Below are 26,601 nucleotides of genomic sequence, written 5' to 3' on the forward strand. Positions count from 1 at the left end.
TTCAAGAGAAGTTTGCTCTTTGGCTGGGGTGACAGATAGCTCTGACTTTTATTCAGACCGCAGGGACTCTCGGTGGCCCTAAGTACTGCTCCTGAAGCTCGGATTTCCTGTTTAGAGGGTGCACTGTCACCTTTAGCTTTTGTCTTTTGCTGCGGCTAATTTGTCTTCCTCTTGGACCAGCCCGTGGGGGCGGGGGTGTGGGCAGGACCCGACTGCTGATGGAGACACCTCCTTCCACTCTCTGACCTGGGCGGGATCAGTCTTCCAGCTTATCTGGGAGGAGCCCCAAGGGGGCGGCACCCGGGCCAGACAGGGCGGGGCAGCTGACCCCTGTCGACTCCAGGGGACGGGGAAGGGGAGGGGGCGCGTCCCGGAGGGGCTGGTGAACCGCGCTCGGGAGTGGGTCGGCTCCTCGGGGGCGGAGCGGCGTCGGGATGGGCGGGCAGGGACGCGTGCGGCGGCGGCCCCGGGGCTCCCGGCTCCTCCCCGCCTGTGCACTGGAGCGCCCGCGGCCGCGCTGAACTGTGCACCGCGGGCCGTGCGAGCTGCCGCCTGCACCCCGAGAGGAACGCGGCCATGCCCGGGCCCTAGCGCGCTGCCGCAGCCTCTTCAATGGGCAACCTGCTCGGCGGGGTCAGCTTCCGCGAGCCCACCACCGTGGAGGACTGCGACTCCACCTGGCAGACCGATTCGGAGCCCGAACCCGAGCCCGAGCAGCCGGGGCCGGCAGGCGGTGGCGAAGGCCAGGAGCACGGCGAACCGGAGCAGCCCGAGCAGCCTCCCGAGAGAGCCGGAGGGCGGCCCCGCGACAGCCCTGTGCCCGAGGACAACGCCGAGGCGGGGGGCGCCGAGCAGGTACGCGACCCCCGGACACGGACCCGGGGTGGTCCCGGCAGGGCTGAGCGCCCGGGCACCGGGGAGGGGGACAGCGAGCGGCCCCATGGGGGTGCAGGGAGGGATGCTAGGCGTGCATGGCCCGGGCATCCGACCTGGGGGAGCCTGCGGTGGCCAGGATTGCCTGGGTGACTCGCTGCTGACCTGGGGCCTTGCTGTAATTACCAAGGGGAAGTCCCCCAAGGCAAACCCCGACTCCTCTAGGTGTTATCTTTGCCTCTGCAGCGCGGCTGGGTGATGCGAAGGTGGGGTGGGAGGAACCAGCCTAAAAATAGAGGATTGTGAGGACCCGACCGGTGCGTGTTACTGTTTGTTTTTTTTTTTTTTTAAATATTCAGAACAAGAAGGAACTGCAATTGCCCAGCGACTCGCAGGCTCCCCCTCAGCGGGGGTCCATGGCCATTAAAAGTATTGGAGAAAGGTTCCCGTGCAAACTTAATATGTCTGGGTTCGTTTCCCCAAGAGATACCTTTCAACGCTTCAAGACATTCCTTAAACATTTTGTTTCACGCAGAAGACTTGTTGATCCAACCAAGCTTAAATCACTTGACCAATACCGTTGTTATGGAGGTTGGTGGGGGAGGGGGAAAAGGGGAGAGAGTCCCTTTACCTATCCGGGCCTCAGAAACTTTTAAATGGAGGGACTGTATTTTTTTTTATAAAGAAGTCTGCAGTGTGTTGAAGGTTAACGTCCCCCATTACCACTTAAGAGAAAATGGAGCCCCAAGTCCAAAGTGACTTTAGGGGAAGTCTCGTCTTCTTGGGAGGACAGCAGAGCCTTCCTGTAGGAGCTAGTTGAGCATGTTATTGAAATGGAATGCAGTTTTGGGTGTGTGCATGCCATTTTAATTATCATTTTAGAGAAGTGTGAGCCTTCTAAGGAGAATCCTGCATAAAGCATAAAGGGAAAGAAAGACGCAGACCTAAGTATGTCTGTCACCAAAATGAGCGCTTTGGCCCTAACGGATGGGATGGGGCCATTCTTCCCTCGTGCTCTGGTTTGCATCTAGCGTTGTGTGCTGAACCCTGAAACAGTATTACTTGTCATATTCCAGTATTTTATCTTTCCATTTGTCTCCCCAAGTAAGTAGCTATTGACAGATGTTTGGAATAAAAAAGGGTAATAATATAATTAATGAGGTCAATCTGTGTTAAAATAGCAGGATAACATTTCAGCCAATGCCCCCCCCCCCCCCACCTGAGTGACTAAGTAGACCACCCATTAATGGCAACTTTTTCCTCTGTAAGTATCACCCAGCTTCTTAAATAATCTCCTGGTTTCTGTTTGGCCCTTCACCCTGTTTGTTCCTTGCTTGAAACAGCCAGCTCCCCCTTTAAAGTAGGTTGCAGACTGGTTTCTCATCACCATCTTTGCTGATGTCCACCTCTCTGTAAACAAGAGACAAAGGATGGTACCAGTAACTGAGAAGACAAAGCCTGGGGCGGAAGATGCTTTAGAGGTTAAGTCGAGTCTTAAGTTTGCCGTCCTATTAAGTATTTGAGAGGGACTGAAGAGTAGTTAATGCTCTCTATAAATAGTTGGTCTAGTATTGAAGCTATAGGCAGGCATTTAGGAGTAAATTAAAAAGCAGTGCAAGATAAGAGGTCACCAAGGAGCCATGGGGGATGAGGACAAACCTTCTCACTCTAGACCAGTGGTTCCCAACCTCCCTAATGCTGTGACCCTTTAATACAGTCCCTCCTGTTGTGGTGACCTCCAACCATAAAATTATTTCATTGCTACTTCTTAGCTATATTTTTGCTGCTGTTTGGAATGGTAATGTAAATATCTGATATGCAGGATATATCATCTGTAACCCCTATGAAAGGGTCGTGACCTATAGGTTGAGGCCCACTGCTCTAGACAGAGGGTGTGATTAAGAGGAGGAACCAAAAACGAGGGGACAGTGACCCGGGAAACAAGACAGGAGGAGAGTGTGGCATTCTGACAGCCAATGCTAACATTGCTTCAGGGTGGAGGGCCTTAAGGGGTTCAGTATAGCTGGGAAGTCACCTGGGATGGCCATTGAGATGTGATTTTTACCAGACAGAGATTTATTTGGAAAGTTCCTAATTGTCCCATTTTTAATGCCATGCTGAGGGCAGAGCCTTATTTAGGTTACGGGGTGAGCTCTAGAATATGATTCTAGATAAAGAATATGCCCAATTCTTAGGTGATGATTTACATCACAAGGGAGCGGAGGCATGATCTGTATTTGAGGCAGACTTGGGTCAAGCGAGAGATTATGCCTAAGTTTGGAGAGACTGAAGCATGCTTGCTGGATTCGGGGAATGGCTTGGAAGAGGGAAATTTTGATGGCCCAGGGGGAAGGGAGTGGTATGTTAAGGTGCAGAATCCTCTCTGAGGAAGTGAAAGAGGCCAGAGCTAAACAGGGCAGATGCTGGCAGGGTGAAGGATGCAGGCTTCGGCACTTGGCAGTCTGTCTTGGGGAACCAGGCAGGCCATGAGCCATAATCTTCATTTCACAGATGATAAAACTAAGATTCAGCTAAGTGATTTTCTTAAATGCCTCACAGATATAAAGTAGCAGAACCAAGACTTACCTAGTCTCTTGGCTCCAGATCTTGGGTCGTTGATCTTTGTAACAGGATTCTCAAATATTCATCACTTCTGTCAGTTTTAGCAGGGAGGACACTGGCTCAGACCTAATTAGACAAGCGTGGAAGCAGCTAGTTCTTGCACTGTTGCCGGAATCCGAGCCTTGTTTAGTTCCTCTAAGCTTAGAAACAAGGTGCAAGCAGTAATGAAGGCCAGTGAGCTATGTTGTAAGACCCAAGTGAAGTAATAAGGGACACGGAAGTGTTCTGGAAATGGAAAAGTGCTCTTGGCCAATGCAGGTGATGATTCATGTGGTTGTAGCTCGGGCTAAATAGATTCTGAAACTTGCTAGGCGGAGCTATTTTGAAAAGTGTGGCAAGAACCAGAATGGAAGCCTTTCCTTGCTTATGTAACATGCCAGTGTAGCCGCTGTTAGACGTCGGAGGATTCGGTGCTGAAGTAGCTCTGCACTTGTAGTAAGAGTGAGAATCACACCACCTCGGAAACGTGTGAAGATTGCTTAGAAGGATGCCAGTCTGTCTGCACTGAGAGAGGGCGGGAGATGATGAGAGAGAAAGGACTGGGGGCAGCTTTCTTAATGAATATTCATATTCTAGCACTGCAGACTTCCCCATGTTCCATCTCATTGTCGCGCGTGTCACCGGGCAAAAGCATTTTGTCCTACATGATATGGTCTCGATAGCTAAAGGATGCCCGGACCCGCGTCTTACCCATCCACAGTGACCTCACAGCGTGAGTGAACTGCCACACAGAAAGTACCTCAGTCAACGTTCATCCCTCCCGAGAATGAGCTCCGTCTTGCTTTGCGCATTTATCTCCAATTTGCTGATTTAGGTCCCATTGATCATTGAATGGGCAGATGATTATTCATGCCTTGTGTTTGTTATGGTGCTTTGAAGGAGTTTAGAAAGCTAATTCAGTTTAAAACCCCTTTCCCGTTCATAAATATTCCTTGACTTTCAAGTGCAGCTCCGAGATGCAGATTTAATGAGAATCTTCTGTGTAGACTTGAGTTGCCAACTTAACCCTTTCCTAGTGGTGTATGAAGTAAGTTTGGTCATCGGCTCCTGAAACATGTTTGCAATTCATTCTGAATGCAGTTCCGGATCGATACTGATTCTTAGCATTTACTCCCCAAAGGCGTTGAAGAGTTTGCTATTTACTGAATCGAAAGTTTTTTATTTAGTGATAGAGCTCAGAACAGGAATTTGTGACGCAAACAAGGAGGTCATGTCAGCCAGCATTGCTTATGGGCATCAATATAGAGACATAATCGTTTCCTTCATCTGGCCGGGTTGTCGGTGTTCAGGGCTCTTTACAGATGTTGAGTATTTTGGAGTTTGGTCTGGAGCTTTCTCAGTCCCTCTGTCCGTGTCAGTGAGGGTCTCAGGATCATGCTCTGTGTAAGTGTGTGACGGAGTTTCCCTCTGTGTCTTAGGGTGGTGATCCCACGGAAGCAGCTGCTAAACCAAAGAGGAGCTTCTATGCTGCGAGGGATTTGTACAAATACCGACATCAGTACCCAGTAAGACAACAGAATGCTTTCCCCCCTTAAATGTAAACGCTTGTCTTTCCGTTTTTCTGTTTTTACTCTGCTGGTAAGAAAACATAATGGAACGGTCCTTGTGCCTTTTTGTGTGTTCCCATATACTGGAGATTAATTTATCTTTTCCTTTAGCAGAACTTCAAAGATATTCGGTATCAAAATGACTTGAGCAACCTTCGCTTTTATAAGAATAAAATTCCATTTAAGCCAGATGGTAAGTAAGCCATGTTGGTAAAAAAGCAAATTTTAAATCCTAACGGATATTTGGGTGTTCGTTCCTTATCTCGACTTTGTGTATGTCTGATGCATGTGTTAGCTGGTCAGCTTTGTTTCGCCTTGTTATCTATGCAGGCTGATGTGTCCCTGGAGCCCAGGTTTTAGAGTTGTGGCCATCTATTTAGTGAACTGTCGAGAAAAAGATACTGGTTAACTGTATCTTCTTGTTATCTGTGTGTCATGGCTGTTGCTGAAAAGGTAATAGGGGCAGTTGTTTTGTTTGGTTTAGTTTAATTTTTTTTTTGGGGGGGGGTAGACTGTGGAAGGAGACTGCTCTTTCATTTCCCAGCCACCCAGACCCGAATAATCACACAGAAACTATATTAATTATAACACCGTTTGGCCTATTAGCTCAGGCTTCTTATTTACCCACTCTTACATCTTAAATAAACCCAATTCTATTAATCTGTATATTGCTACGAGGCTGTGGCTTACCAGGTAAGGTTCTGTTCTGGCATCTTTCTTCTTTGGCAGCTATATGGCGTCTTCTTGACTCTGCTTACTCTCTCTATATATCTCTGTTCAGATTTCCTGCCAGGCTTTACTCTGCTAAGCCATTGGCCAAAACAGCTTTATTCATTACAAATAAAAGCATCACATACAGAAGGACATCCCACATCAGTAGGCTTGTGTGTGTGTGTGTGTGTCTGTGTGTGTGTGTGTGAGAGAGAGAGAGAGAGAGAGAGAGAGAGAGAACAGAAAAGAGGAGAGAGTTGAGGATCCATAGACTTTCAAATGATTAGATTTTGAAGGGGGTTGAATTCAGCTTTTCATCTCCAATATGCAGTAACTGGGACGTGAAGCCTAAATGACTGACTTCCTGGGTCGCTGAATTGATCTTAGAGAGGGACTAAGTTCCACTGTTCTTTCTGCTATGCCATACCTAAAAATTATTTAGAACATTAGTAAAGATATTGTTTGTGTCTAGAATTACCTTTGCCACTTTTCAGAATCAAGGGCTGGATCACTACAGCAACCCCTGTTTGAACCCTGCCAAATAAACGTGCCCCCCTCACACCCGTGAAACCCGTGAAAAGCATAGGAGCTTTTCCAAACCCAAAGCGAAAATTCACAGTTGCTATGGTAATTTGATTACAAACTTGAAAGCAAAAAAAAAACAAACAAACAAACCTGAGGCAGCACACTCAATGGGTATCTGTATTGTGTATTGGCAAAGCAGGAGCCAGAGTCTCCTTGGAGGATCAGTGTGAGGTGACCAGATTGCCCTGATTCCTGTCATTTGCTCTCAGTAAGAGTGACATTCACAACAGTATGAGTCAGCTAGCGGGGGTCCTAGATCAGCGGTTCTCAACCTGTACATCATGACCGCTTTGGTGGTCAGACAGCCCTTTCACAGGGCTTTCCTGAGACCATCGGGAAACACAGGTATTTACATTATGATTCATAGCAGTAGCAACATTACAGTTATGAAGTAGCAATGAAAATATTTTTATGCTTGGTCGGGGGGGTGTCACTACAACATGAGGAACTGTATTAAAGAGTTGCAGAATTAGGAAGGTTGAGAACCACTGCCCTAGTCTGTAAACTGGGCTGGCTAGTTTTATGTTAACTAATACAGGCTGGAGTCATTTACAAAGAGGGTACCTTGAGTGAGAAAATACCCACATCGTATTGCTCTGTGGGAAAGCCTAGGGCATTTTCTGCATTGATGTCTACGATGGGAGGGCCTCCCACATGAGCAGCTGTGTCATCCCTGGTCTGGTGGTCCTGGATGGTATGAGGTAGCAGGCATGCAAGCCATGGGAAACCAACCAGGAAACAGCATTCCTCCATGGCCTCTGCTTCAGTTACTGCCTCGAGTTCCTAGCCGAGCTTCCCATCAGGCTGTGATGTTGAAGTGGGAGGGAAAAAGCCCTTCCCTCCCTACGTCATTTCTGGCCATAGGAACCCTAAGACATGAACCTTTCAGAGTCTTGGGATATCCAGTGATTAAGCCGGAAAGGGAGCTCAAAGACTGGGTGTGGTGTTTGGGAGAGAGAGTCCTGATCTGATGCCCTGAGGCTTGTTGCCAAAATGGCCAAATCCAATTAACTTAAACATTTTGGTGTCCCAGAAGTCTGGAGGCAAACCTGTGGACATAGATGCAGTTTTATTTACTATTGATTAAGGAAAAAAACGCAGGAGAAAAATGACTCCAATGTGTTAAACCTACAGGATGAACCTGTGAACCTACAGTTAAACCTACAGTGTGGTGTGATTCAGTACAACTTTTCCCATTTCTGGGAGGGGCCTTGGCAACAAGCTGCTGATCTTTGAGGAAACAAGAATGAGATGAGCTGTGGGTTTGTCTGTTGTTTGTTTCTATAAGATTAGCTAACTGGCCAGTGGTAAGGACCTTGACAGACCTGAGGATAAAAAGGCTTTTATTAAGTTCTTATAGGAGAACATGGGGCCATAATAAAAGGACTTACTTTATACAGGCACAAAGACCAGTGTTTTCTCCTAGGCTACTTTGTTCCTAGTGTATGACTGGAGATTGTTATCATCATTAATAACAATAATAATAATAATTTGTTAGTATGTGACTTTGAACAGATATATCACTTAACAGCATTGTTTTCATTAGTAATTTTTTGTTGTTATTAATCATATGGAGATGATAATGCTGTTTGGAATAGTTTTTCTGCACAGAGGCAGATAGAAAATGTGTTAGACTTTGATAGTCCATCGTAACACTCAGGTGTGTGTGTGTTGTAGTAAAAAGCACCTGTGGACAGTATATAAATGGTGTGCTTGGCTATGTTCCAATAAAACTGTACTAACAAGATGATCATTAGACCATCATTTGCCATCCTCTGCTCGAGAGTGCATTGTCTACTACAGAGTTTTGTAATTCAAGTTACTGCTATGTGTTTTTAAATTAGGCTTATTGTATTACCGAGTATTTGTTCCTCTTTCAGGAGTGATCTTGTATGTTGCTGGTTCTAAACTAATGGTTTATTATAAAACTCAGGTGACTTGTATGTTAAAATGCCATCACCGTGTTTTCAGTGAGTGGTTCATTTTCTAAACATTTGCTGTTTAGGGGTTTACATTGAAGAGGTCCTGAGTAAATGGAAGGGAGACTATGAGAAGCTGGAGCACAACCACACCTACATTCAATGGTCAGTTAAATGCTCTCACCCTGAACTGGGCCCTTGGTAACTGTGTGTTCTCAAGACAGTGTACATTGAAAATTTTTATTTTATTTTTAACCAACTAGGCTTTTTCCCCTGAGAGAACAAGGCTTGAACTTTTATGCTAAAGAATTAACTACATATGAAATTGAGGTAAGGCAAACTCAATTCATCTTGCATGAGGTAGCCAATTAATATCCTTTCTTTGTTGTCCTGAGTCATTTCGAGTGACTTTTTTTTTATTTCTTCTTATAATAGGAATTCAAAAAAACAAAGGAAGCAATCAGAAGATTCTTCTTGGCTTATAAAATGATGCTAGAATTTTTTGGGATAAAGCTGATTGATAAAACTGGAAATGTTGCTCGGGCTGCAAATTGGCAAGAAAGATTTCAGCATCTGAATGAGTAAGTGAAGCCCCAATGGTAAGCCAGTGGCCTTCTCCCGTGGCCCCATTATCTGGAAAGTAGGAAGAGCTAGCCATTGGGCAAAGAACTGGCTAGACACTGGGCATAGGAACAGCTAGCCATTGGGCATAGGACGGCTAGCTGATGGGCATAGAACTTGCTAGACACTGGGCACAGGAACAGCTAGCTGTTGGGCATAGTGATAGCTAGACATTGGATATAAGACTCCTAGATATTGGGCATAGGACTAGCTAGCTGATGGGCATAGGACTAGCTAGACACTGAATATAGGAGCAGCTAGCCGTTGGGCATAGTGATAGCTAGACATTGGGTATAAGGCTCCTAGATATTGGGCATAGGACTAGCTAGACACTGGGTGTAGGAACACTATTAGGCATAGGGATAGCTAGACATTGGGCATAGGACTGACTGGCTAGCTGATGGGCATAGAAATAGGAATCAAAATCTAGTCAGATATGCATTTATTTCTTCTTGTACATTCTGATGCAAAGCACAGAAACTCCAAAGGACAAATCTGCATAGCACGTTGGCTGTTCTGCTCAAGAGCCGTTTCTTCCTGAATCCTCTGCCTGCAGCCAGACGTGGCTTTTCTCCCTCTCTATGCCACGTTTCATGGAGTTTACAGTTATTGTTTGCTTGCAGTTTTTCATATCTTCTCTCCTAGGCCATAGGCTGCTTTCGGTACAAAGTTTCTAATATCTTCATGCATGCAAATACCTTATATTAAATTCGTGACTGAGATCTATGATGCATAAATAAAAATGGTTTCATTCAATGTGGCTATACTTCTGACTAGAGGAATAGAGGAAAAGTTATTTGCATGAGTTAGGTAAAAGACAAGTACCTATTTGTGGTTAATTCCAAAATCTACAAAGGAAAATTGAATAGCTTTCTTGGATGGGTTTAGCTGTACTCTTTTGCTTGAATATGTATAATGGTAATTAATACTTATAACCAAAGTTTAGTTTTAAAAATATTTTCTTCATATGCACACTGGTTTTCTTCCCATTTTTAATTATAGCGTGACTTAGGAGTACTGGACTCTAAACCGACAATTTTAAGAAACTTTTTTTAGCACCTTGTAATTAGCTGAACTGGGCAAGTATTAAGGAAAAAAACTAACGTAAGTGATTTCTCTTTGGCAAAAACAATCAGAGTTTTGGCATCGGCTCTTTAAAATGTTTGCATCTTCCTAGAACTTTCTTGCTTTGGTAGAGGGGTGGAAATACTAAGGTTGGGGTGTCTTTTTCCCATGTCTTAAGTAACACTATTCAAATCGGCTCTGCTCAAGCCTTGAAAACGTGGGCATAAAGCTTTACGCTCCTCACTGGAGACCCGCTAACTTAGAACTCGGGATAAGTTCGCTATGTAAGCTATTTAAAGACAAACACGTCTGCATCTGCCTGTGTCCCACAGACAGTCAGGTCTGGATGGTTTCTAAGCAACTTTGTCATGCTGTTGAAGAAGGCTGTGTGTAAGGCAGCCTGTGGCAGAGAGTGAGCATACCGCACTTCTGTGTGCCAACCACTATCACTTTGTCGCTTCTTGGGATGACAGTCGTGTTTGGCACATCGTGGCTGAAGTTGTAAATCCTGGACAGAATGTGATCAAAGGCTTGAGTCCTCCCCAGGGTATCATTGTCAGGCCTTTTCATTTATAGCCAAAACCAGAGCCTTTTTTTGAAGGCTTTACTTAATTAGGTTGTCTCTTAGCCCTGGCTGGAAGAACCGCCTGAATTTACAGCCCTTCCACACTGCCCCACCTCGCTCCCTCTCCTCCTGTCATCCAGTGTCTGTCTGTTTTCCCAGTTCTAGATGAACTCTCTGAGGAAAACATTTTTTTTTTAATTTGAAAAAAATATTTTACATGTATATGTGTGTGCCTGCTTGTCTCTGTGTGTGCCGCATATATGCAGATGCATGCAGAAGTCAGAAGATCCGGTCCAGTGGAACTGGTATTCCCAGGCAGTGAACTGCCTACAGCAGGTGCTGGCAACCAAATATGAATTCTCTGCAGGACTGTCTTTGAGACAAGGTCTCTGAGTCCAGGCTGACTGCAGATCTGCCATCTTCCCAGCACTGCCTTCCAAATCCCAGCATTATAGACACATGCCACTACAGCTTCCTAATTGCCGGAAATTTTTATTTGTTATAATTGGGCAAATGATGTAAGTGTATCTCCTCTGTCTTCATTTTCATTTGGGTTCTTCTGTGACTTATTCTTAAATGTCATTGCTTCTATGTGACTGAAGCCGCGCGGCGTCTTGAACGCTTTAGAGAATAGGCCGGGACTCGGTTGTATTTATAGCTCAGTGGAGGAAAACTGTTTAATCAGAGCAACATGAAGTAGTGTCGAGCGAACAAGTGACCAACCGTGGTAAAATATGCTGGTGAAATACGTCCAGGCACGAGGGCACAGCTGTGCAGATCAACCTCAAGAAGCTGTTCAGGTCCTGTTTGCAGCGAGCTGTACTGACTCTCAGCTCAGATTTCATTTCCCTCCTGTGTTCCCCCTTTTCCTGTCTAGGCTTTTGGCAAAATCAGCCCTGCCATTTTGTCTCTCGAGCAGCACTTTCTCAGTTCCCTGGTGTGCAGGGACTGAACTTCTCCTTCCACCACTTCGCCTTTCCGTGTGGCATTTATATCAAATCATACTGAAGCACCCGATTACAGAGAATTTCATTCTAGAATCCTGATCTTTGTTTTTTACTTTCTTTTTCCCTTTCTGTTACATAAATACTTAGCTTGCGAATGTCTAGATGCAGATGAAGGTGCATGCAAACACTACGTTTCCTGTTTGTCATAGAGTGGTTGAGTTGCAAACCTGGTATCTGCTTCATCACGTTTCGAGGTTTGTCAATAAGTTCTTTCAACTCAAGAGCTCTACATTAATGTGACCGTTAAATCAATCCTGTGGTTATTGGTATGGTTTCTTAATATTACCCCAGTCACATTGTCTCAAAACACAATTTAAATTGTAGATTTGAGGCTGGAGACATGGCTCGGCAGTTAAAAGTTGTTACTGCTCTCGCAAAGGACCAGGGTGTGGGTCCCAGCACCCACGTGGCACCTTGCTGCCTCTAACTCCGGTTCCTGTGAAGCTGGCATCCTCTTCTCACCTTCCTTGGTTCCTGCACACACACAATGCATATAGACTTAAATAGGCACACACAGACACATAAAGAAGCTTTAAGAAAATCCTGATGTTACAGATCCATAATACTAAGACATATGTCTAAGTGTCACCTTTCAGACAAAAAGAAAATTAAAATGTAAAATAATACTTTGAAGATAAACATCCAAGAGGATGGAGATAATAAAATTTGTGTGGGCTTATCTATCCCAGTCATTGGTTAGCTCAAATAATTAAGATTTCCGTTTTATCTGTATTCTCTTATTGAAATATAAGACCATGGAGCTACTACACTTCCATATCTCAAATAATTTGACATCTTTCTCCAACATTTCCAGATGATTTGGCAATTACTTCTAATTTAATAACTCAAACACTTTTGGAAGCTAGGGCAGATACATGTAGCAAGGGTTTTGTGCACGTCTTTTTACACTTTCATCTTTTTCTGTACCATCCCTTCTTCTTATGACAATATCAGCTAACTTGATGCTTGGCGGTTTGTCACAAGCTGCTCTCATAGATCCCTCATCCCCATATATGTTAATAAACAAGGCAACACCAGCGAGGATGCATTCAATCCCAGTAATTCTTTACATAGAGAGTCTTTTCAAGAGGAGAGTTGGCTTGTACATTTGAGTTTCACATAGGTTGCCTTGAGCCGAGACCTCAGAGTCAAATACATGCTATTTTCTCTTATGTTCTGTAATTCTCTCTTTCAGGTCCCAGCACAACTATTTAAGAATTACGCGGATTCTGAAAAGCCTTGGTGAGCTTGGGTACGAGAGTTTTAAATCTCCTCTCGTAAAATTGATTCTCCACGAGGCTCTGGTGGAGAACACTCTTCCCAACATCAGGCAGAGTGCTCTGGAGTATTTCGTGTATACCATTAGAGACAGAAGAGAGAGGAGGAAGCTCCTGCGCTTTGCCCAGAAACATTACAGGCCGTCGGAGAATTTCATCTGGGGCCCGCCTAAGAAAGAACAGCCGGAGCAAGGCAAAGCCCAGAAGATGCCTGCTCTGCCCACTTCAGGTTCGAGTAGTCAAACATCTATGCACAAGAAATCCAAGGACTCCAAAAATTCCTCAGTAGCTGTTCAACTAAATAGCAGAACTGTGGAAGAGAAAAAGGGGGCTCCTAGAGAGGCTGTGGAGGAGACAGAGAAGCCGGGCCCGGAGCCCTGCAGTGAAGATAGCAAACCGCAAGACACAGAGCCAGACAGTGCTGCTGAAGAATCAAATCCTCCACCCGAGGAAACAGTTACTGAGACCGCAGGGAAAGGGCAATGTCCAACTTCTTCTGAAAATGTCGAAGAGGGGGAAAACCAGAGCAAAGACTCGGAAAACCCTGAAAACACCAGTTGCCACGATGAGGTACTGTCACAGTGAATGTCACAAACCCACAAACCAGTTCCGGTTAAGAGTGTAAAACACTCCTGTCTAATTTACCCCGAGGAACAGAGATGAGGTCACGTTTAAAATGTTAGCCATCTGTGAATTTTGTTGTAAACCGTTTGTTCTTCTTTTTTTATTTTGGATCACAATGAAATTGGATATTTAATAAGTTTTTAAGACCAGATCCAATAAAAGAATATATTTAGGATGTGTTTTTCCAAATTCTGTATATAACAGTTACTTTAAAAATATTATCAAGTCATCTAGAACTAATGGAGTAGCATTTTGTATTCTGCCTGTTCTCTTGAGAGATTCATGTAGAAATCAGGACCCTCTCCAGATGCGGTCTTACTGGACTTTTAAATTCATTTTGAAACTGGAAGGATGAGTAGGTTTTCTCGAATGTATCCAGAAAGTCATCTGGGTTCTTTGTTGCAGCTCCTTGGTGTTCTTAGCTTTGGGTTCTACAGTGGCAGTTGGTCCCACTTGTCTGCAAGCCTGCCTCTGCTCCGTCTTTGTCAGCGTCCACACGAGTTTTCCAGCACACGTTAGGACCCGTGTCCAGCTGGGGAGAGGGAAATTTTTAATAGTCTGACTTCAAGATTTTTTTAATGTTTAGAATAATAAGAATATTTTCAGTATTAAGTGTTTAGAAAGGACGTGTGTCTGTGTGTGTGTGTGTGTGTGTGTGTGTGTATGTGTATGTATGTAAATACAAAACAAAAATAGACTGTTTTTTGTGGCTATTATATATAAAACTGGTGGTTGATTAGGACTATACTCACTGAGGAGTGTTTTAAAAAAATCACAAATGTTTTCTAAAGATGTGTCCTCACACTGTCGACGGGCAATTTTGCCCTTTGAGCCATTCCTGCATCAATGCCATGAGCACTGTGGGTTTGCCTGTGTCACTCGTCCACAGTGTCTGTGTGTGTGTAGCATTGTGGGATTGCCACTGTCACTAGTCCACAATGTCTCTGTGTGTGTGTAGCATTGTGGGATTGCCACTGTCACTAGTCCACAATGTCTCTGTGTGTGTGTAGCATTGTGGCGTTGCCAATGTCACTCGTCCACAGTGTTTGTGTGTATGTAGCATTGTGAGGTTGCCAATGTCACTAGTCCACAGTGTCTGTGTGTGTGTAGCATTGTGGGATTGCCACTGTCACTAGTCCACAACGTCTCTGTGTGTGTGTAGCATTGTGACGTTGCCAATGTCACTCGTCCACAGTGTTTGTTTGTATGTAGCATTGTGAGGTTGCCAGTGTCACTAGTCCACAGCTTCTGTATGTGTGTGTGTGTAGCATTGTGGGATTGCCAGTGTGACTCGTCCACAGTGTCTGTGTGTCTGTAGCATTGTGGTGTTGCTGATGTCACTCGTCCAGTGTCTGTGTATGTGGGTAGCATTGTGGGATTGCCAGTGTGACTCGTCCACAGTGTGTGTGTGTGTGTGTGTGTGTGTGTGTGTGTGTGTGTGTGTATGTTCATCTGCAGTTAGTCATTTTGGATCTGAGAACAGTTTGCGGTTCCATACACTCACTCACTTTTAGTAAGAACTAGTATATTACAACTCATTGGCTAACAGTCTTGTTTTGTACAGTTGTTGCTAATTACTGCAGATCCGAAGACAATCAGAAACACTGTGATGGGAACTCCAAAACATTCATACAAACAAAGCAATGAACAGAGAATATTTTTACTGTTTTTTATTTAGCAAGGAATTGACTTTATAAAATCTCTCTTCGGCTTTCAAGAAAAGTCCTATAGGCTTTCCCTGCCTCTCTCCTACCCCAAGGAATTTTTACTATTTCCTCTTTCATACCACATCACATAATCATCTTGTTGGTTTTTTCCACCCACAGTTTTAGTGGTGATTCCTGCAAAATACTCCCACCAATCTTGTGCTTTTAAAAATAAGATTTTATCGTTTTTAAGTTTACACAATACAGCTCAGTTGCTCATCCCGGATTTTGTGTGTGTGTGTGTGTGTGTGTGTGTGTGTGTGTGTGTGTTTAGAGAGAAAGAGAGTATGCTGCGTATGTGTGTGTGCATATGCGCACACGTGCATGCATGCGTCCTGGTGGCACCGGTGTTGTGTATCCATCCCAGTGAGTAAGATAGGAAACACTTCAGCATTTAGTTACTGCAATTCTACAGCTTTAGTTTGTTGAGTTTACACAGGATTCAGGAAGGAAAGAGGACTACTAAATTAGGCCAAATTGTAGGGCTATGATTGGTTTAATTCAAAATATCTTAATTTTGAACACACAATGAAGCATTCAGACCACTTTAAGTGTATTTAGTATAAAAACCATGGGATCAGGGGGACTAGAGAGATGGCTCTTCCAAGGTTCCACTCTCAACACCTATACTAGGTGGTTGGTTCACAACTACCTCTAGTACTAAGGGATCTGAGTCCTTGTTCTGGCTTCCAGGGGAACTCTGTACATGCAGTGCCCATACATACCTATTACATATGCATAAATGAGGTTTTTTTTTTTTTAAAAAATAAACATGGGCCAGATACTAAAAATATTTTTTAAATACAAGATACCAGGAACTAAAATTAATACAATCTGAATCACATAGAAATTATGGTATACCAGAACCCTTAGAAATGAAAACGTTTAACAATTTCGAGTTTAGACTATTATTTCTTATTAATGATTATGTTAGCTTGCGCTATTTAATTTGAGAACATTGAGTCTCAAGAGGAGAACTCCCTGGCTTCCATCTAAAATAGTGGCCTTTTCTCAACGATGGTGATTTAAACTGCATATTCATAAAGTGGCAATGTTTCCTACATTTTAACTGTAAATAACAAAGAGAATAACTCAGTGAAGAACAAGTTAAGGGAAGTCATTCCTTTTGCTGATAAAAATTGAACGTCTCAAATTTTTTCTATTAAAAGCACTTTGTACATTTAATAGTTTTTTAACATAAGATCTATAGGTGATGTATTTCTCTGTGTGTTAGATATCAAACAGCCCTCTGAATTTGACTTCTATGTTTGGTGTTTTTCAAACTACCATATGCTTACAGAAATTTACTAAAAAGCTGTTCCAGAAAATGCTATGTAGCATGGCCAAGTAGCTAGACACATTGCTGAGCTTCCGCAGGTGTTCTCATACGGGCTTTGTTGTACCCTGGCCTGTAAGGACTCTAAGTGTGGCTACTGATAAAATTACGTAGACGTCGTATTGCTTGATTAGCCTTATGCATTTCTGATATTTTTTGCTCTCATATTTCAGAGGAGAAAATATATGTGAAGATATTTTGAGATACTGTAAAGCGATAAATAGTTATATATTTCTGTATGGTGGAGATGTTTCTGACATTAAAGGTTATTGTATCGTTCTGCATTTTTGAGCTTATTCTCACAGGAAATTCTAAATAATCATGGTAGACCTAAAACAAATCTATGTGCTTCCTCTAAAATTAAGTCTAGTTGTTGACTTCTAAAATTATAGTGTATACTTTTGTTTTAGGTTTTGAGACTATATTTTTTTCAGTTTTAAAGAAGAGAAGGTGTATAACTCCAGAGTTACTAAGAAAGTTCTCAGGGTTTTTCTTTTCTCTCTCTCTCTCTCTCTCTCTCTCTCTCTCTCTTTCTCTCTCTCTCTCTTTCTCTTTCTCGGTGTTACGTATATAAATACATGAAGATGTAATAAAAACTGTCACAGCCGTGATGCTTTATACCACGCCCTTCTCATTTGCACAGTTTACTGGAAATGAAGGTAGGATGGGGTAAGAAGAAACCATTTTGGTAAATAAACCTACATGCTAAATGGTTAAAAAACAAAACAAAATAAAGAATATTTGGTGGTTAATTGTTTTAAAATCAAAGTTTCCCATTTATGATAAAGTGATGGAGTTGAGCAAATTTAAAACTATTCTCTAGCTGCCTCTAAAATCTGTGTTACATAACACAAGAAGAGCATTTAAAAAATCTAACTTATAATTGCATCCCTAGGCCTTTAAGTGCTATTTAGAATAAGATCCCCTGTTGCAGGAATGTTGGTGAATAGTTGTTCTTCTGTTTTTCTATTTTTTGCCTTTCTGTTTGTGTGTGTGCGTGTGTGCATGTGTGCGTGCATGTGTTTGTGTGTGTGTGTGTGTGTTTGAGGATGAGCTGATATTTGACATGCTAGAATCATTCAAGGCAGGGGTAGTTTTAGAGGAAGATGGCTGGAGTGAGTGTTGGACCTAGAAACCTAGGTGAGTTTGTAGTGCTTGTTGCAGATTGGTGTGGGAAATCTCTAGGACGACAGCGAGTAGAATCCTGCTTCCCCCATTGTTCTAGTGCGCCAACCCACCAAGCAGATTGTGTTTCAGGAACAGGCTGCTTTGAGAAAGTTAATAATATAGCTCTCATATGAATGCCTAGAGGTTTCAGATGTGCCTTAATGAACGTAAATTGTTCTCTTTCAGAAGTTTGCGTTACTATGCCATTGTAAACTCTTGTCTTGGGGAACATCCCAAACCATGAGTATAAGTCGTGTTAATAAAACTGAAGTTGGTGCTTTATCATTTTGGAGAAATTGCCATTGAATGACAAGAGCACCAATTCTTAAAGTATATTCACTGCAGTATTCAACAATATGTCATCTTTGCCCAAAGGGTTCAGAGGGGCAAAGATTCACCTATTGTTGCGTTAGCTTTAATGTTTCCCAGTTCCTTGACATGCTGGCTCATTGAAACAGTCTTTGGTTACTGCAAACCATGGTGATCTGTTTTACTTTCTGTTCTTGCATTCAGATGGCTACATCAAATGGAATGTTATTAGAGAAATTATTCAAGTCTCTGTTCTAGCAGTTGTTTTGAGGAATCTGAAATTCGTTTGAAAAACCTTCATGTTACTTTCTTAGTAGACACTTTTTTTTTTTTTCGAGACAGGGTTTCTCTGTAGCTTTTGGTTCCTGGAACTAGCTCTTGTAGACCAGGCTGGCCTCGAACTCACAGAGATCTGCCTGCCTCTGCCTCCCGAGTGCTGGGATAAAAGGCGTGCGCCACCACCGCCCGGCTAGTAGACACTTTTTTTTTATGCATACAATATTCTGTCTGTGTGCATGTCTGCAGGCCAGAAGAGGGCACCAGACCTCTTTACAGATGGTTGTAAGCCACCATGTGGTTGCTGGGAATTGAACTCAGGACCTTTGGAAGAACAGGCAATGCTCTTAACCACTGAGCCATCTCTCCAGCCCCTAGTAGACACATTTTAAAGGCTTGTTCCTGCTTCCTTTCCTATAGATTAGAGAAAGTATTCGGTGTCATCTGCCAAGTCTTTTGTGAATTTTTCTTTTTTTTTTTTCCCTTGAATTAAAGTTTTCATGTGGAAAATCTTGTGATGGACTTGTGTGGCGACCCTAACCCTGGCTGACTGAGAATGGGGTTCAGAGGAGAGCTGGTTAAGGATGTGAGCATCTTGGAAGGCATAGCAAACCCCTTTCTGTGTGCACTAGGGGGATCTTCACAGGTGTATGTGACTCATGAATCTGTTGGCTGTGCCCTCTGCTGCCAAGCCATGAGAGGCCTGCTTGGGCCTCGTGCCCAATTGCAACGGATGTTGTTTTTCACAGAATATTTGATGTAATTTATTTGCTCCCATTTTATAGCAGTTTAGAAATTTATGCGCAAATGGGCATCTGCTCTGTAAGTTAGTTCTGTCGTTACATCTATCCTGGGAGACACTAAAATATCACCTTTCACCTTGGTTCTTCAATCAAATTTCTTTGGAGCTGTTCTCCCATAGACTTATTGTATTAGCCAGGATTCTCTAGAGGCACAGAGCTTATAGAATGCATACATACAGACACATGCATACTTATATATTCTTTTTGTTTTGTTTTTTGAGTCAGGGATTTTCTGTAGCTTTGGAGCCTGTTCTGGACCAGGCTGGTCTTGAACTCACAGAGATCCTCCTGTCTCTGCCTCCTACGTGCTGGGATTAAAGGCATGTGTTACCACTGCCCCGCTGTATACTCTTAGAACTTTTAGAATACATATATTCTGTTGGTAGACAATGTTTGCCCAGGAACAGAAAGTCCAAGAATCCTGCAGTCCGGTCCATGAGGCTAGATTTCTCAACTGGTCTTCAGATTCTACACTAGATTCTGGAAGAACAGTGAAGGAATGGACTTGCAGGCTGGCCAAGAGCAAGCTTCCTCCTTCCATATTCTTCACGGGCTGCCAGCAGGAGGGGTGGCCCAGGTTAAAGGTGACTCTTCCCACCTCAAAAGATCGGGATTAAAGGTGTATCTTCCCACCTCACATTTGTTGTTGTTGTTTTTTAAGAAAACACAAAATCCCTTACAGGTGTGATTGAAGCTTGATGTCTGCTACTTGTTTTTCTAAAATACGCTTTAAATCATAGCATCTTAATGATACATTTTTAAATGACCATGATTAACTATTTTTAATGAAGAAAGTTGTGAACTACAAGCAACTAACAAATGCCGTGAGAGAAATAGTCTTCCCCAGAGAAGAGCATGGTTATTGATAATCCAGTATAGTCAGCACTGAGAACATCTGCTTGTAGATCGCATATGGACAAGAAGATTGTATTTATAGTATTGTGTGTGTGTGTGTGTGTGTGTGTGTGTGTACACATATGTGTATGTAACAGCAGGAAAAGAGGCCATGAATTTGAAGGAGGGCGAGCAAGAGGGTGGGCACATAGAAGGGTTTGGAGGAAGGAAAGAAAAGGTAGAAATGGGCACATGGAAGGGTTTGGAGTGAAGGAAGGAAAAGAAAGGTAGAAATGGTGTAATTATTTACTTAAATGAAAAATTTTAAAACATTTTAAGGAGGTTATATTAGCTAGAGAAACCAGTTATAGAAGACACTTTTAAGCCCAAGGAATGCTCAACTCCTGGGCTCACTGGCCAAAGGAGCATATTTTTAATGCTAACTGACATAGTTTTATGTGAAGAAAAGAAAAGCAAATGAAAACGAATATTAGAAGCTTCAAGAACATCCCTGAATTGAAGTTACTGGAAATGCCAGGATTATCTGAAGCAGGTGAGGAATGGGTTAGAGACGCTGCGGGATATGTTATAAGCATCAGCTGGGCATTCTCTGCCCAGGTGCTCAGCGATTGGTACAGAAGTAGACCCATTAATGTTCTCCATGAACTGTGAGTTCCACGTTGACCCCTTCAGTTAGGCTAATGGAATTAACCAAGTGAGCAGTACCAAATTCAATTCTTTTTACGTGTAGGCAATCAGGGTTGTTGAGATGGCTTGAAGATAGGTCGTAGATGGAGTTCCTGTCTCCCACACTGTCTGGTTGTCTGCATAGTTTAGTCCATGGCGTTACAGCTAAGCATCGAGTGAGGGCCAGAGAGACAGCTCCGTGGGTAAAGGTGCTTGCCGCTAAGCCTGATAACCTAAGTTAGATCCCCGTAAACCACAAGATGGAAGGAGAGAGCGGACTTCTGCAGGTTTCCCTCCGGCCGCCACAAGTGCACAGTGGCACACAGGTGCACTCTCGCAGGTGCGTATGTGCACACACAGAGTAAATGGATATGATAAGAGAAATCACAAAGGGAGAAGCAAGTGAGAGCAAACGTTACATCCTTGGCTAAGTTTTTAATTCTTCTTTTAAAAAGGCTTTTACTTGCTTCCTAATTGACATACTGGTCCATCCTTTATGTTCCCTGAGGAGATTTAAAAAAAAAAAAAAAAGATAGTTGTTGGGTCTCTTGTATTTCCAGTATTTTGGGGGATGGGTGTGATTCTTTTGGGGAATGGGTGTGATTCTTATAAAGATGTGGCTTTTACTTGTCACCCAGCTCCCATCCTCAGGAGTCACTGGGCCTTCTCTGCACCCTGCATTCTGCTCTAGCATGAACTACCCAATGCTTGCATGTTTGCTACTGCAAATACCATGTGTGTATGGTAGAGGTTGTAACTAGTTTCTGGATCTGTATGGTACTTGGAGATTCTTCTTTTGTAATTCTGTGACTGCCTAGCAGATCTATGCCACACAAATCTAAAGAGCAATCGTTTCTGTTGCTAATTGCTGTATGTTGTTTCTAAAATAATATATTCAGGCTTCCTTTAGAGTTGCTATTTTCAATAACTATTGTGTTTAATAACTATTAAACCCTGTAAATTAATAAAAGCCAGTTGATCTGAGGGGACAATTTAGTATTGTGCTAGATTACACTGTGTTGATTTTGCATGATTAAAATATTTTTTAAAGAGCTAGAAAAAAGACTTGCTGTTGTCCAGTGGCTAAGTATTTTTTTAATGGTTAACATCTAAGATATCTCCTTTAACCTTCTAAAATCAATATTTTATTACGAAGGCTAAAATCTAACTGCTATGAAATTTTTAGTGTGAGATTTTATGTGCCAGAGCATATGTGCACACACTTGAACATATATCTTGCTTTTCTTTTCATTTTTAATGCGAATTCAGAGAAGTTTCTGTGCAGGTTAAGGAACATGAGCAGCTATGGAGATAACTTTTTTCATTTCGTCGGGGTAAAATTTGTAAGAAGTTACATTTTTGTGTAAGAAAAATGTGGTCATGAGATACAAAGTGAGGAGACTCTAGAGGTTCTCAACCTTCCCAGGGCTGCGACCCTTTAATACAGTTCCTCATGTTATGGGGATAAAATTATTTCATTGCTGCTTCCTAACTGTAATTTACAATTGTATGAATAGTGATGTAAATGTCTGGTATGCAGGATATCTGATATGCGAGCCCCATGGAAGGGTCATTGAACCCCCAAGGGCTCACAGGCTGAGAAGCACTGCTTCCAAGTCACGGGGCAATATGCATGGGTAAAGGCGAGAGAAGGCAGAGTATCTGAACTTGGTCGCATTGACCTGTTTGGATGGGAAAATATGAGATTGAAGAACTAAGAACAACTTGTGCTAAGAGAACGAGGTCACCTTGTACACAGTGGAGAAGAGGACAGAAAAGCGGAGCAATCACAGCGGTGGCTGAGCAGGATGTTAACCACGGTCCTTTAGATGAGCCAGCAGAGAGGATGCACGTGTTCTAATGAGAGAACACAGAAGGGCTTTCTTTTGCCCACAGACTGAAGGCAATGTAAGATCTAGTGCAAATGGATGCTCTCAGGCTAGCCAGGGATGGAGGATGAAACCCACCTCTCTCTCAGAGTGTAATATTTAATAGACCTTATAAAAAATAGTCACAGCGTTTTCTTCATTCCAAGCTCCCAGTGCACAGCACACAGGCATACTAGTACTTTAGAAATAAAAGGGAATCCCCACCTGGATAAAGTGCTGAGAGCAGTTTTGGATTTTGTGGGGGTGGCAGGGGTAGGAGGGCTGGGGGTGTAGGGGTGGATGGGGTGGGGTGTTGTTGATTTGGGGTCTCGGATGGTGACTAAATCATCACACCATTACAGAGGAAGCATGAGGATTATCTTGCCCCTCAGATTATCTTCATGAATATGTAGGATTAATTGGAACAACGTTTTAAAATAGGACACGGAAGAGAAAGATTAGAACTACAAGGCTTGGATTTGCTGGCTCGGGAGCACAAGGCTTACTCATTTTGCTGTAATAGTTGGCGTGTTCTATCTGGATAACACTGTTGTGTATTCAACAAAGAAACACGCAAGTGCGTGGAAGGTGTATTAGGTAATTTTGTTGGGGTTGAGCTGGCTGATTTAACCCACCCTCAGCTTTGGAAAAGGAGGAGGTGCGTAAGCAGAATGGAAGGGGCAGAGCAGATGAGTCAAGTGATATACTGTAATGCTTTATTCTTTTGGCTTTTGGGGGGCCTGCCACGCAGCTCCCAAATAAATCACACACAGAGGTTTATTTTTAGTTACGAATGCCCAGCCTTAGCTTGCCTTGCTACTTCTTACCAGCTTTTCTTAACTTTAACTTATCCCGACTACCTTTCTCCTCTGGGCTCCCCCCCCCCCCCTTTTTTTTTGTGCTGTATCATCTTACATTCACTCTTATTCCCTGGCTGGCTAGGTGGCTGGGTGACAGGCAAGGAATCACAGCTTCACAGAGGTAAACAAATGGGGCATAAACAAAAGCAACACACCTTAAAATAATATTCCCCAGCAAGGCGAGCTCACACTGAGGGGCCTGAAAGCCTAGAAATGGATGATATAACGGTTAGGAAAGAGAAGCTCAAGTAAAGTCCTAGAGGAGTGAAAGGAAAGACAAAGAGACGTTGCTTAACAGGCTGAGAAACTAGGTGGACGTGAGTACGTACACCTCCATCATCGCTTAGAATTGGCCAAGTTTCTCAGTCTCTGGGCTCGTGTGTGTGTGTGTGTGTGTGTGTGTGTGTGTGTGTGTGTGTGGTGTGTGTGTGTGTTTTAGATTAGGGAGAATGTCAGTCTGGCTATGTATTCCAGGTAGTCCCTTAAAGGATTAGCTGCTGGGGTTCAGAGCAAATGAGGGTGCACAGCAGGAAGTGTAGAACATTTATCTCAGCGGAAATCAGTGTAATCTCATCTATGCTAATCAGGTGTAGAAACCAAAACAAACACTGGAAAGTTTATTTATAATTCTAATGAACTCCATGGGGTGTATAAAATCGATGGCTTATACCAGATGTGTTGATATAATCAGGCAGGAACTTTTCCCTTGTAAATATCCGGATCAGCTCCTGGTTGCTTCATCAATAACTGTTTGGAATGGCTCATAACCAGAGGGTGGTCTGGGCTTCTTTTGGGACACTGTTTGGTCCCTATTGAAAGCAGGACATTTGAATTTGTAACCCTCCCTCCAAGTGGATATTCACTTCATGTCCTAATGGAAGGCCACTTAAAAGTTAAGTTTAAAACTAGGCATATAATCGATTCTCTGAGCAGGATGGCTTAGCTGCCATTATTTTTATAAAATTAGAAGGTTGAATAATCGTGGCTGATATTAACACTTTGAAATTCTAAACTCTCGGCATCAGCATGCTGTGTATTAAAAGGGGGCATATGCAGCCTTTTCAACATCTAATTATGAAATAAATCCGCATTGATTTGGATCGAAATGTACCATTTTCATTTCCTCTAGAAAACAAAAACCTTGATTTATTTCAGGCATTTGCCCTAATTTTCTTGTTTCTGTATTCGGAAATCTGAGGGGAAATCACAGATTTCCACCGCTGGCGGAAGGTTTTATAATTTACAGGTAATCATGCTGAGACAGGATGTGTACTTACTTCCTCCACACCCACAGGGCAAATGCGAGAACCCGATGTAGAACCCAAGCAGGGAGGAGGGCCAGGGGTCTGCTCAGTGCGTGTGCTCTTCGGCTCCTTTAACTCCGTCTACGTTTTTAATAATCAGAGTAAGAGCATCATTCCGACAACGAGCTGGTCTTTGCTGTGAAAGTAATTTGAAACCGGAAGGCTGAACTGAAAGAGGCTTCACTCCTTGAGCCATTTATTCCCCAGCTAGCGCTTACAGTTAGCGGAATGTCAGATTTCCATTCGGGAAGCAAACCAAGGGACCTCTAAAAATGGTCTTAGAATACAATCATCTCTGACAGCATACCAGACTGGAGTTAGCTCTCTGCGTTCATCTGCAGGGTGATGGAGCCTGTGAGCCTGTGGTACTGCTCTAACCCTGACATCCCCGCCCCTCCCCCCGCCTTTTATTTATTTACCTTTTCATTAGTTTAAATCTGGGAAGGGTACAGTGTCACCCGGCTTCCGTGTCCATAAATGCCTTTAAGAAGAGCCGTTTGTTCTCTTTGGTTCCAGAGACCTGACTTGTAGCCAGCAAAAATGGCCTTGCACCACAGCCTACCGTACACAGTTGCCTTTCATAAAGTCCTGTTCCTGAGAGGCCTCTGCAGACCTGACATTTCTTCCTCTCACCCAGAGGCATTGCCTTAGCTCCAAACTGGAAACCAAACTTCCTGTTCACCAATATACCCAGTGTGGTACCAGATTCTGCTCACTTTGTCCCCACCTCGTTCATACACCATCACTATTGCTACCTCTGCATGCCTCTGTCTGCTCTTACAGATGCCAGACGGTTCTGCTTCTAATATGTCATCACAAAATGCCATAGTGACCCTTTAAATTCTAAGTGACGAACATGATGCCTACCGCAAACACTGAGTTATCATTCACTGAATTTCACACATAAGACAATCACATCTTGAGGCAAGATGTGTATATGGTGGACAAATACTTGCGTTCTATGGAAAAAAGATCTCTTTCTCAAGACAGATAGCTTTAATAATGAATTATTTGGGGCTGGAGAGATGGCTCAGTGGTAAAAGAATTCCAGTACCTCCATGCCACCTTGCAACAGTCTTTCGGGATCCAACAACTTCTTCTGGCTTCTGTGAGCGCACATGGCACACAGACATACATACATGCAGGCAAAACACCCATACACATAAAATAAATTTTTAAAAAATTCTAAAAAAATATTTTATGGTGTTACTATTTTTTATATTGAGATTTTTGTGAAATATCCAATTGGGAAGTGTTTGATGATTTGCTCTGTAAACTTAGGTCATGGTTCTTTCCTGCATTCTGGGGTCACTTAGCAATTATTGTTTTCAATATGATTTAGTGGAAGTTTCAGATTCAAGGGTAGGAAAAGAAAAGGGAAACTCGTGGTTCCACTTTTACTGCTTAGCTTCATTTTAAATCAAGTCAAGTAATTTTAAAGCCACGTTCTGTAAATCTGGCTGTGTCTGGCTGAGTTACGTTCATGCAAATCAGGGTTAGCATGATAGGGAAATTTTGCTGGAAGAAAGCATCTGGACCATTTGGCAGGATAAAGGTAATTCCCTTGGCAATTCAGAGCAAAGATGATTTGCCCCCTCTGTTTTTACAAGTTGTAAATCCAGATTATCAGTAGAGACCACATACATAGATATACATTTCTTTCAATAACCTTTAATTTCCAAATTGTATTGTATCTTTCATTTGGTTTATTTTTTCTGGATGTTGACAACCAAATTAAAACAAAACATTGACCTAAAGGTTCCCTTTAAGTAGAAACACCGTGGAGGTTCAGTGGATGGAAGCAATTGGTCACTCAAGTTCCTCCAACCTGCAGAAACATTGATAGAAGCCCAAAGAAAGGTTTGAGTGCTTTATTGACTTCAAAAACACTTGAGTTGAACATGACGTTGTGAAGAGAGTGATTCTTGATTTTGTTTGTCCTTCTATTGCTCATAGTGATAAAAATCTAATTATAAAAGTTTGATGAGCTCACAGACTCATGCTCGCCCAACTCAGATTTGTAAATAAATGTGAG

At 42.9% G+C, this 26,601-nt stretch overlaps 1 protein-coding gene across 2 annotated transcripts; it reads left to right on the forward strand.

Annotated features, from left to right (window-relative positions):
* Positions 1-366: 366 nt before the first annotated feature.
* Ogfrl1 (opioid growth factor receptor like 1) lies at positions 367-15,900 on the forward strand. 2 transcript variants are annotated; one of them, XM_041655759.1, is made up of 7 exons: positions 367-855; positions 4,914-5,000; positions 5,154-5,235; positions 8,344-8,422; positions 8,521-8,587; positions 8,693-8,838; positions 12,711-15,900. In XM_041655759.1, exons 1-7 carry the CDS (start codon positions 613-615, stop codon positions 13,375-13,377), a joined length of 1,371 nt encoding a protein of 456 aa, XP_041511693.1. In that variant the 5' UTR covers positions 367-612; the 3' UTR covers positions 13,378-15,900. The 2 variants fall into 2 exon arrangements, with proteins under 2 accessions (XP_041511693.1, XP_041511694.1); XM_041655760.1 differs by having other exon boundaries at positions 5,157-5,235.
* The last annotated feature ends 10,701 nt before the right edge of the window (positions 15,901-26,601 follow it).

The sequence above is a fragment of the Microtus oregoni genome, unplaced genomic scaffold (assembly GCF_018167655.1).
Source record: "Microtus oregoni isolate MIOR12 unplaced genomic scaffold, Mior012 000007F_ref0000211, whole genome shotgun sequence".
Lineage (NCBI taxonomy): Eukaryota > Metazoa > Chordata > Mammalia > Rodentia > Cricetidae > Microtus > Microtus oregoni.

Coding starts and splice junctions, on each gene's coding strand:
- Ogfrl1 (XM_041655759.1), top strand. CDS start 613: ATGGGCAACCTGCTCGGCGGGGTCAGCTTCCGCGAGCCCACCACCGTG. Junction 8,423..8,520: donor AACCACACCTACATTCAATG/GTCAGTTAAATG, acceptor TTAACCAACTAG/GCTTTTTCCCCTGAGAGAAC. Junction 8,588..8,692: donor TAACTACATATGAAATTGAG/GTAAGGCAAACT, acceptor TTCTTATAATAG/GAATTCAAAAAAACAAAGGA.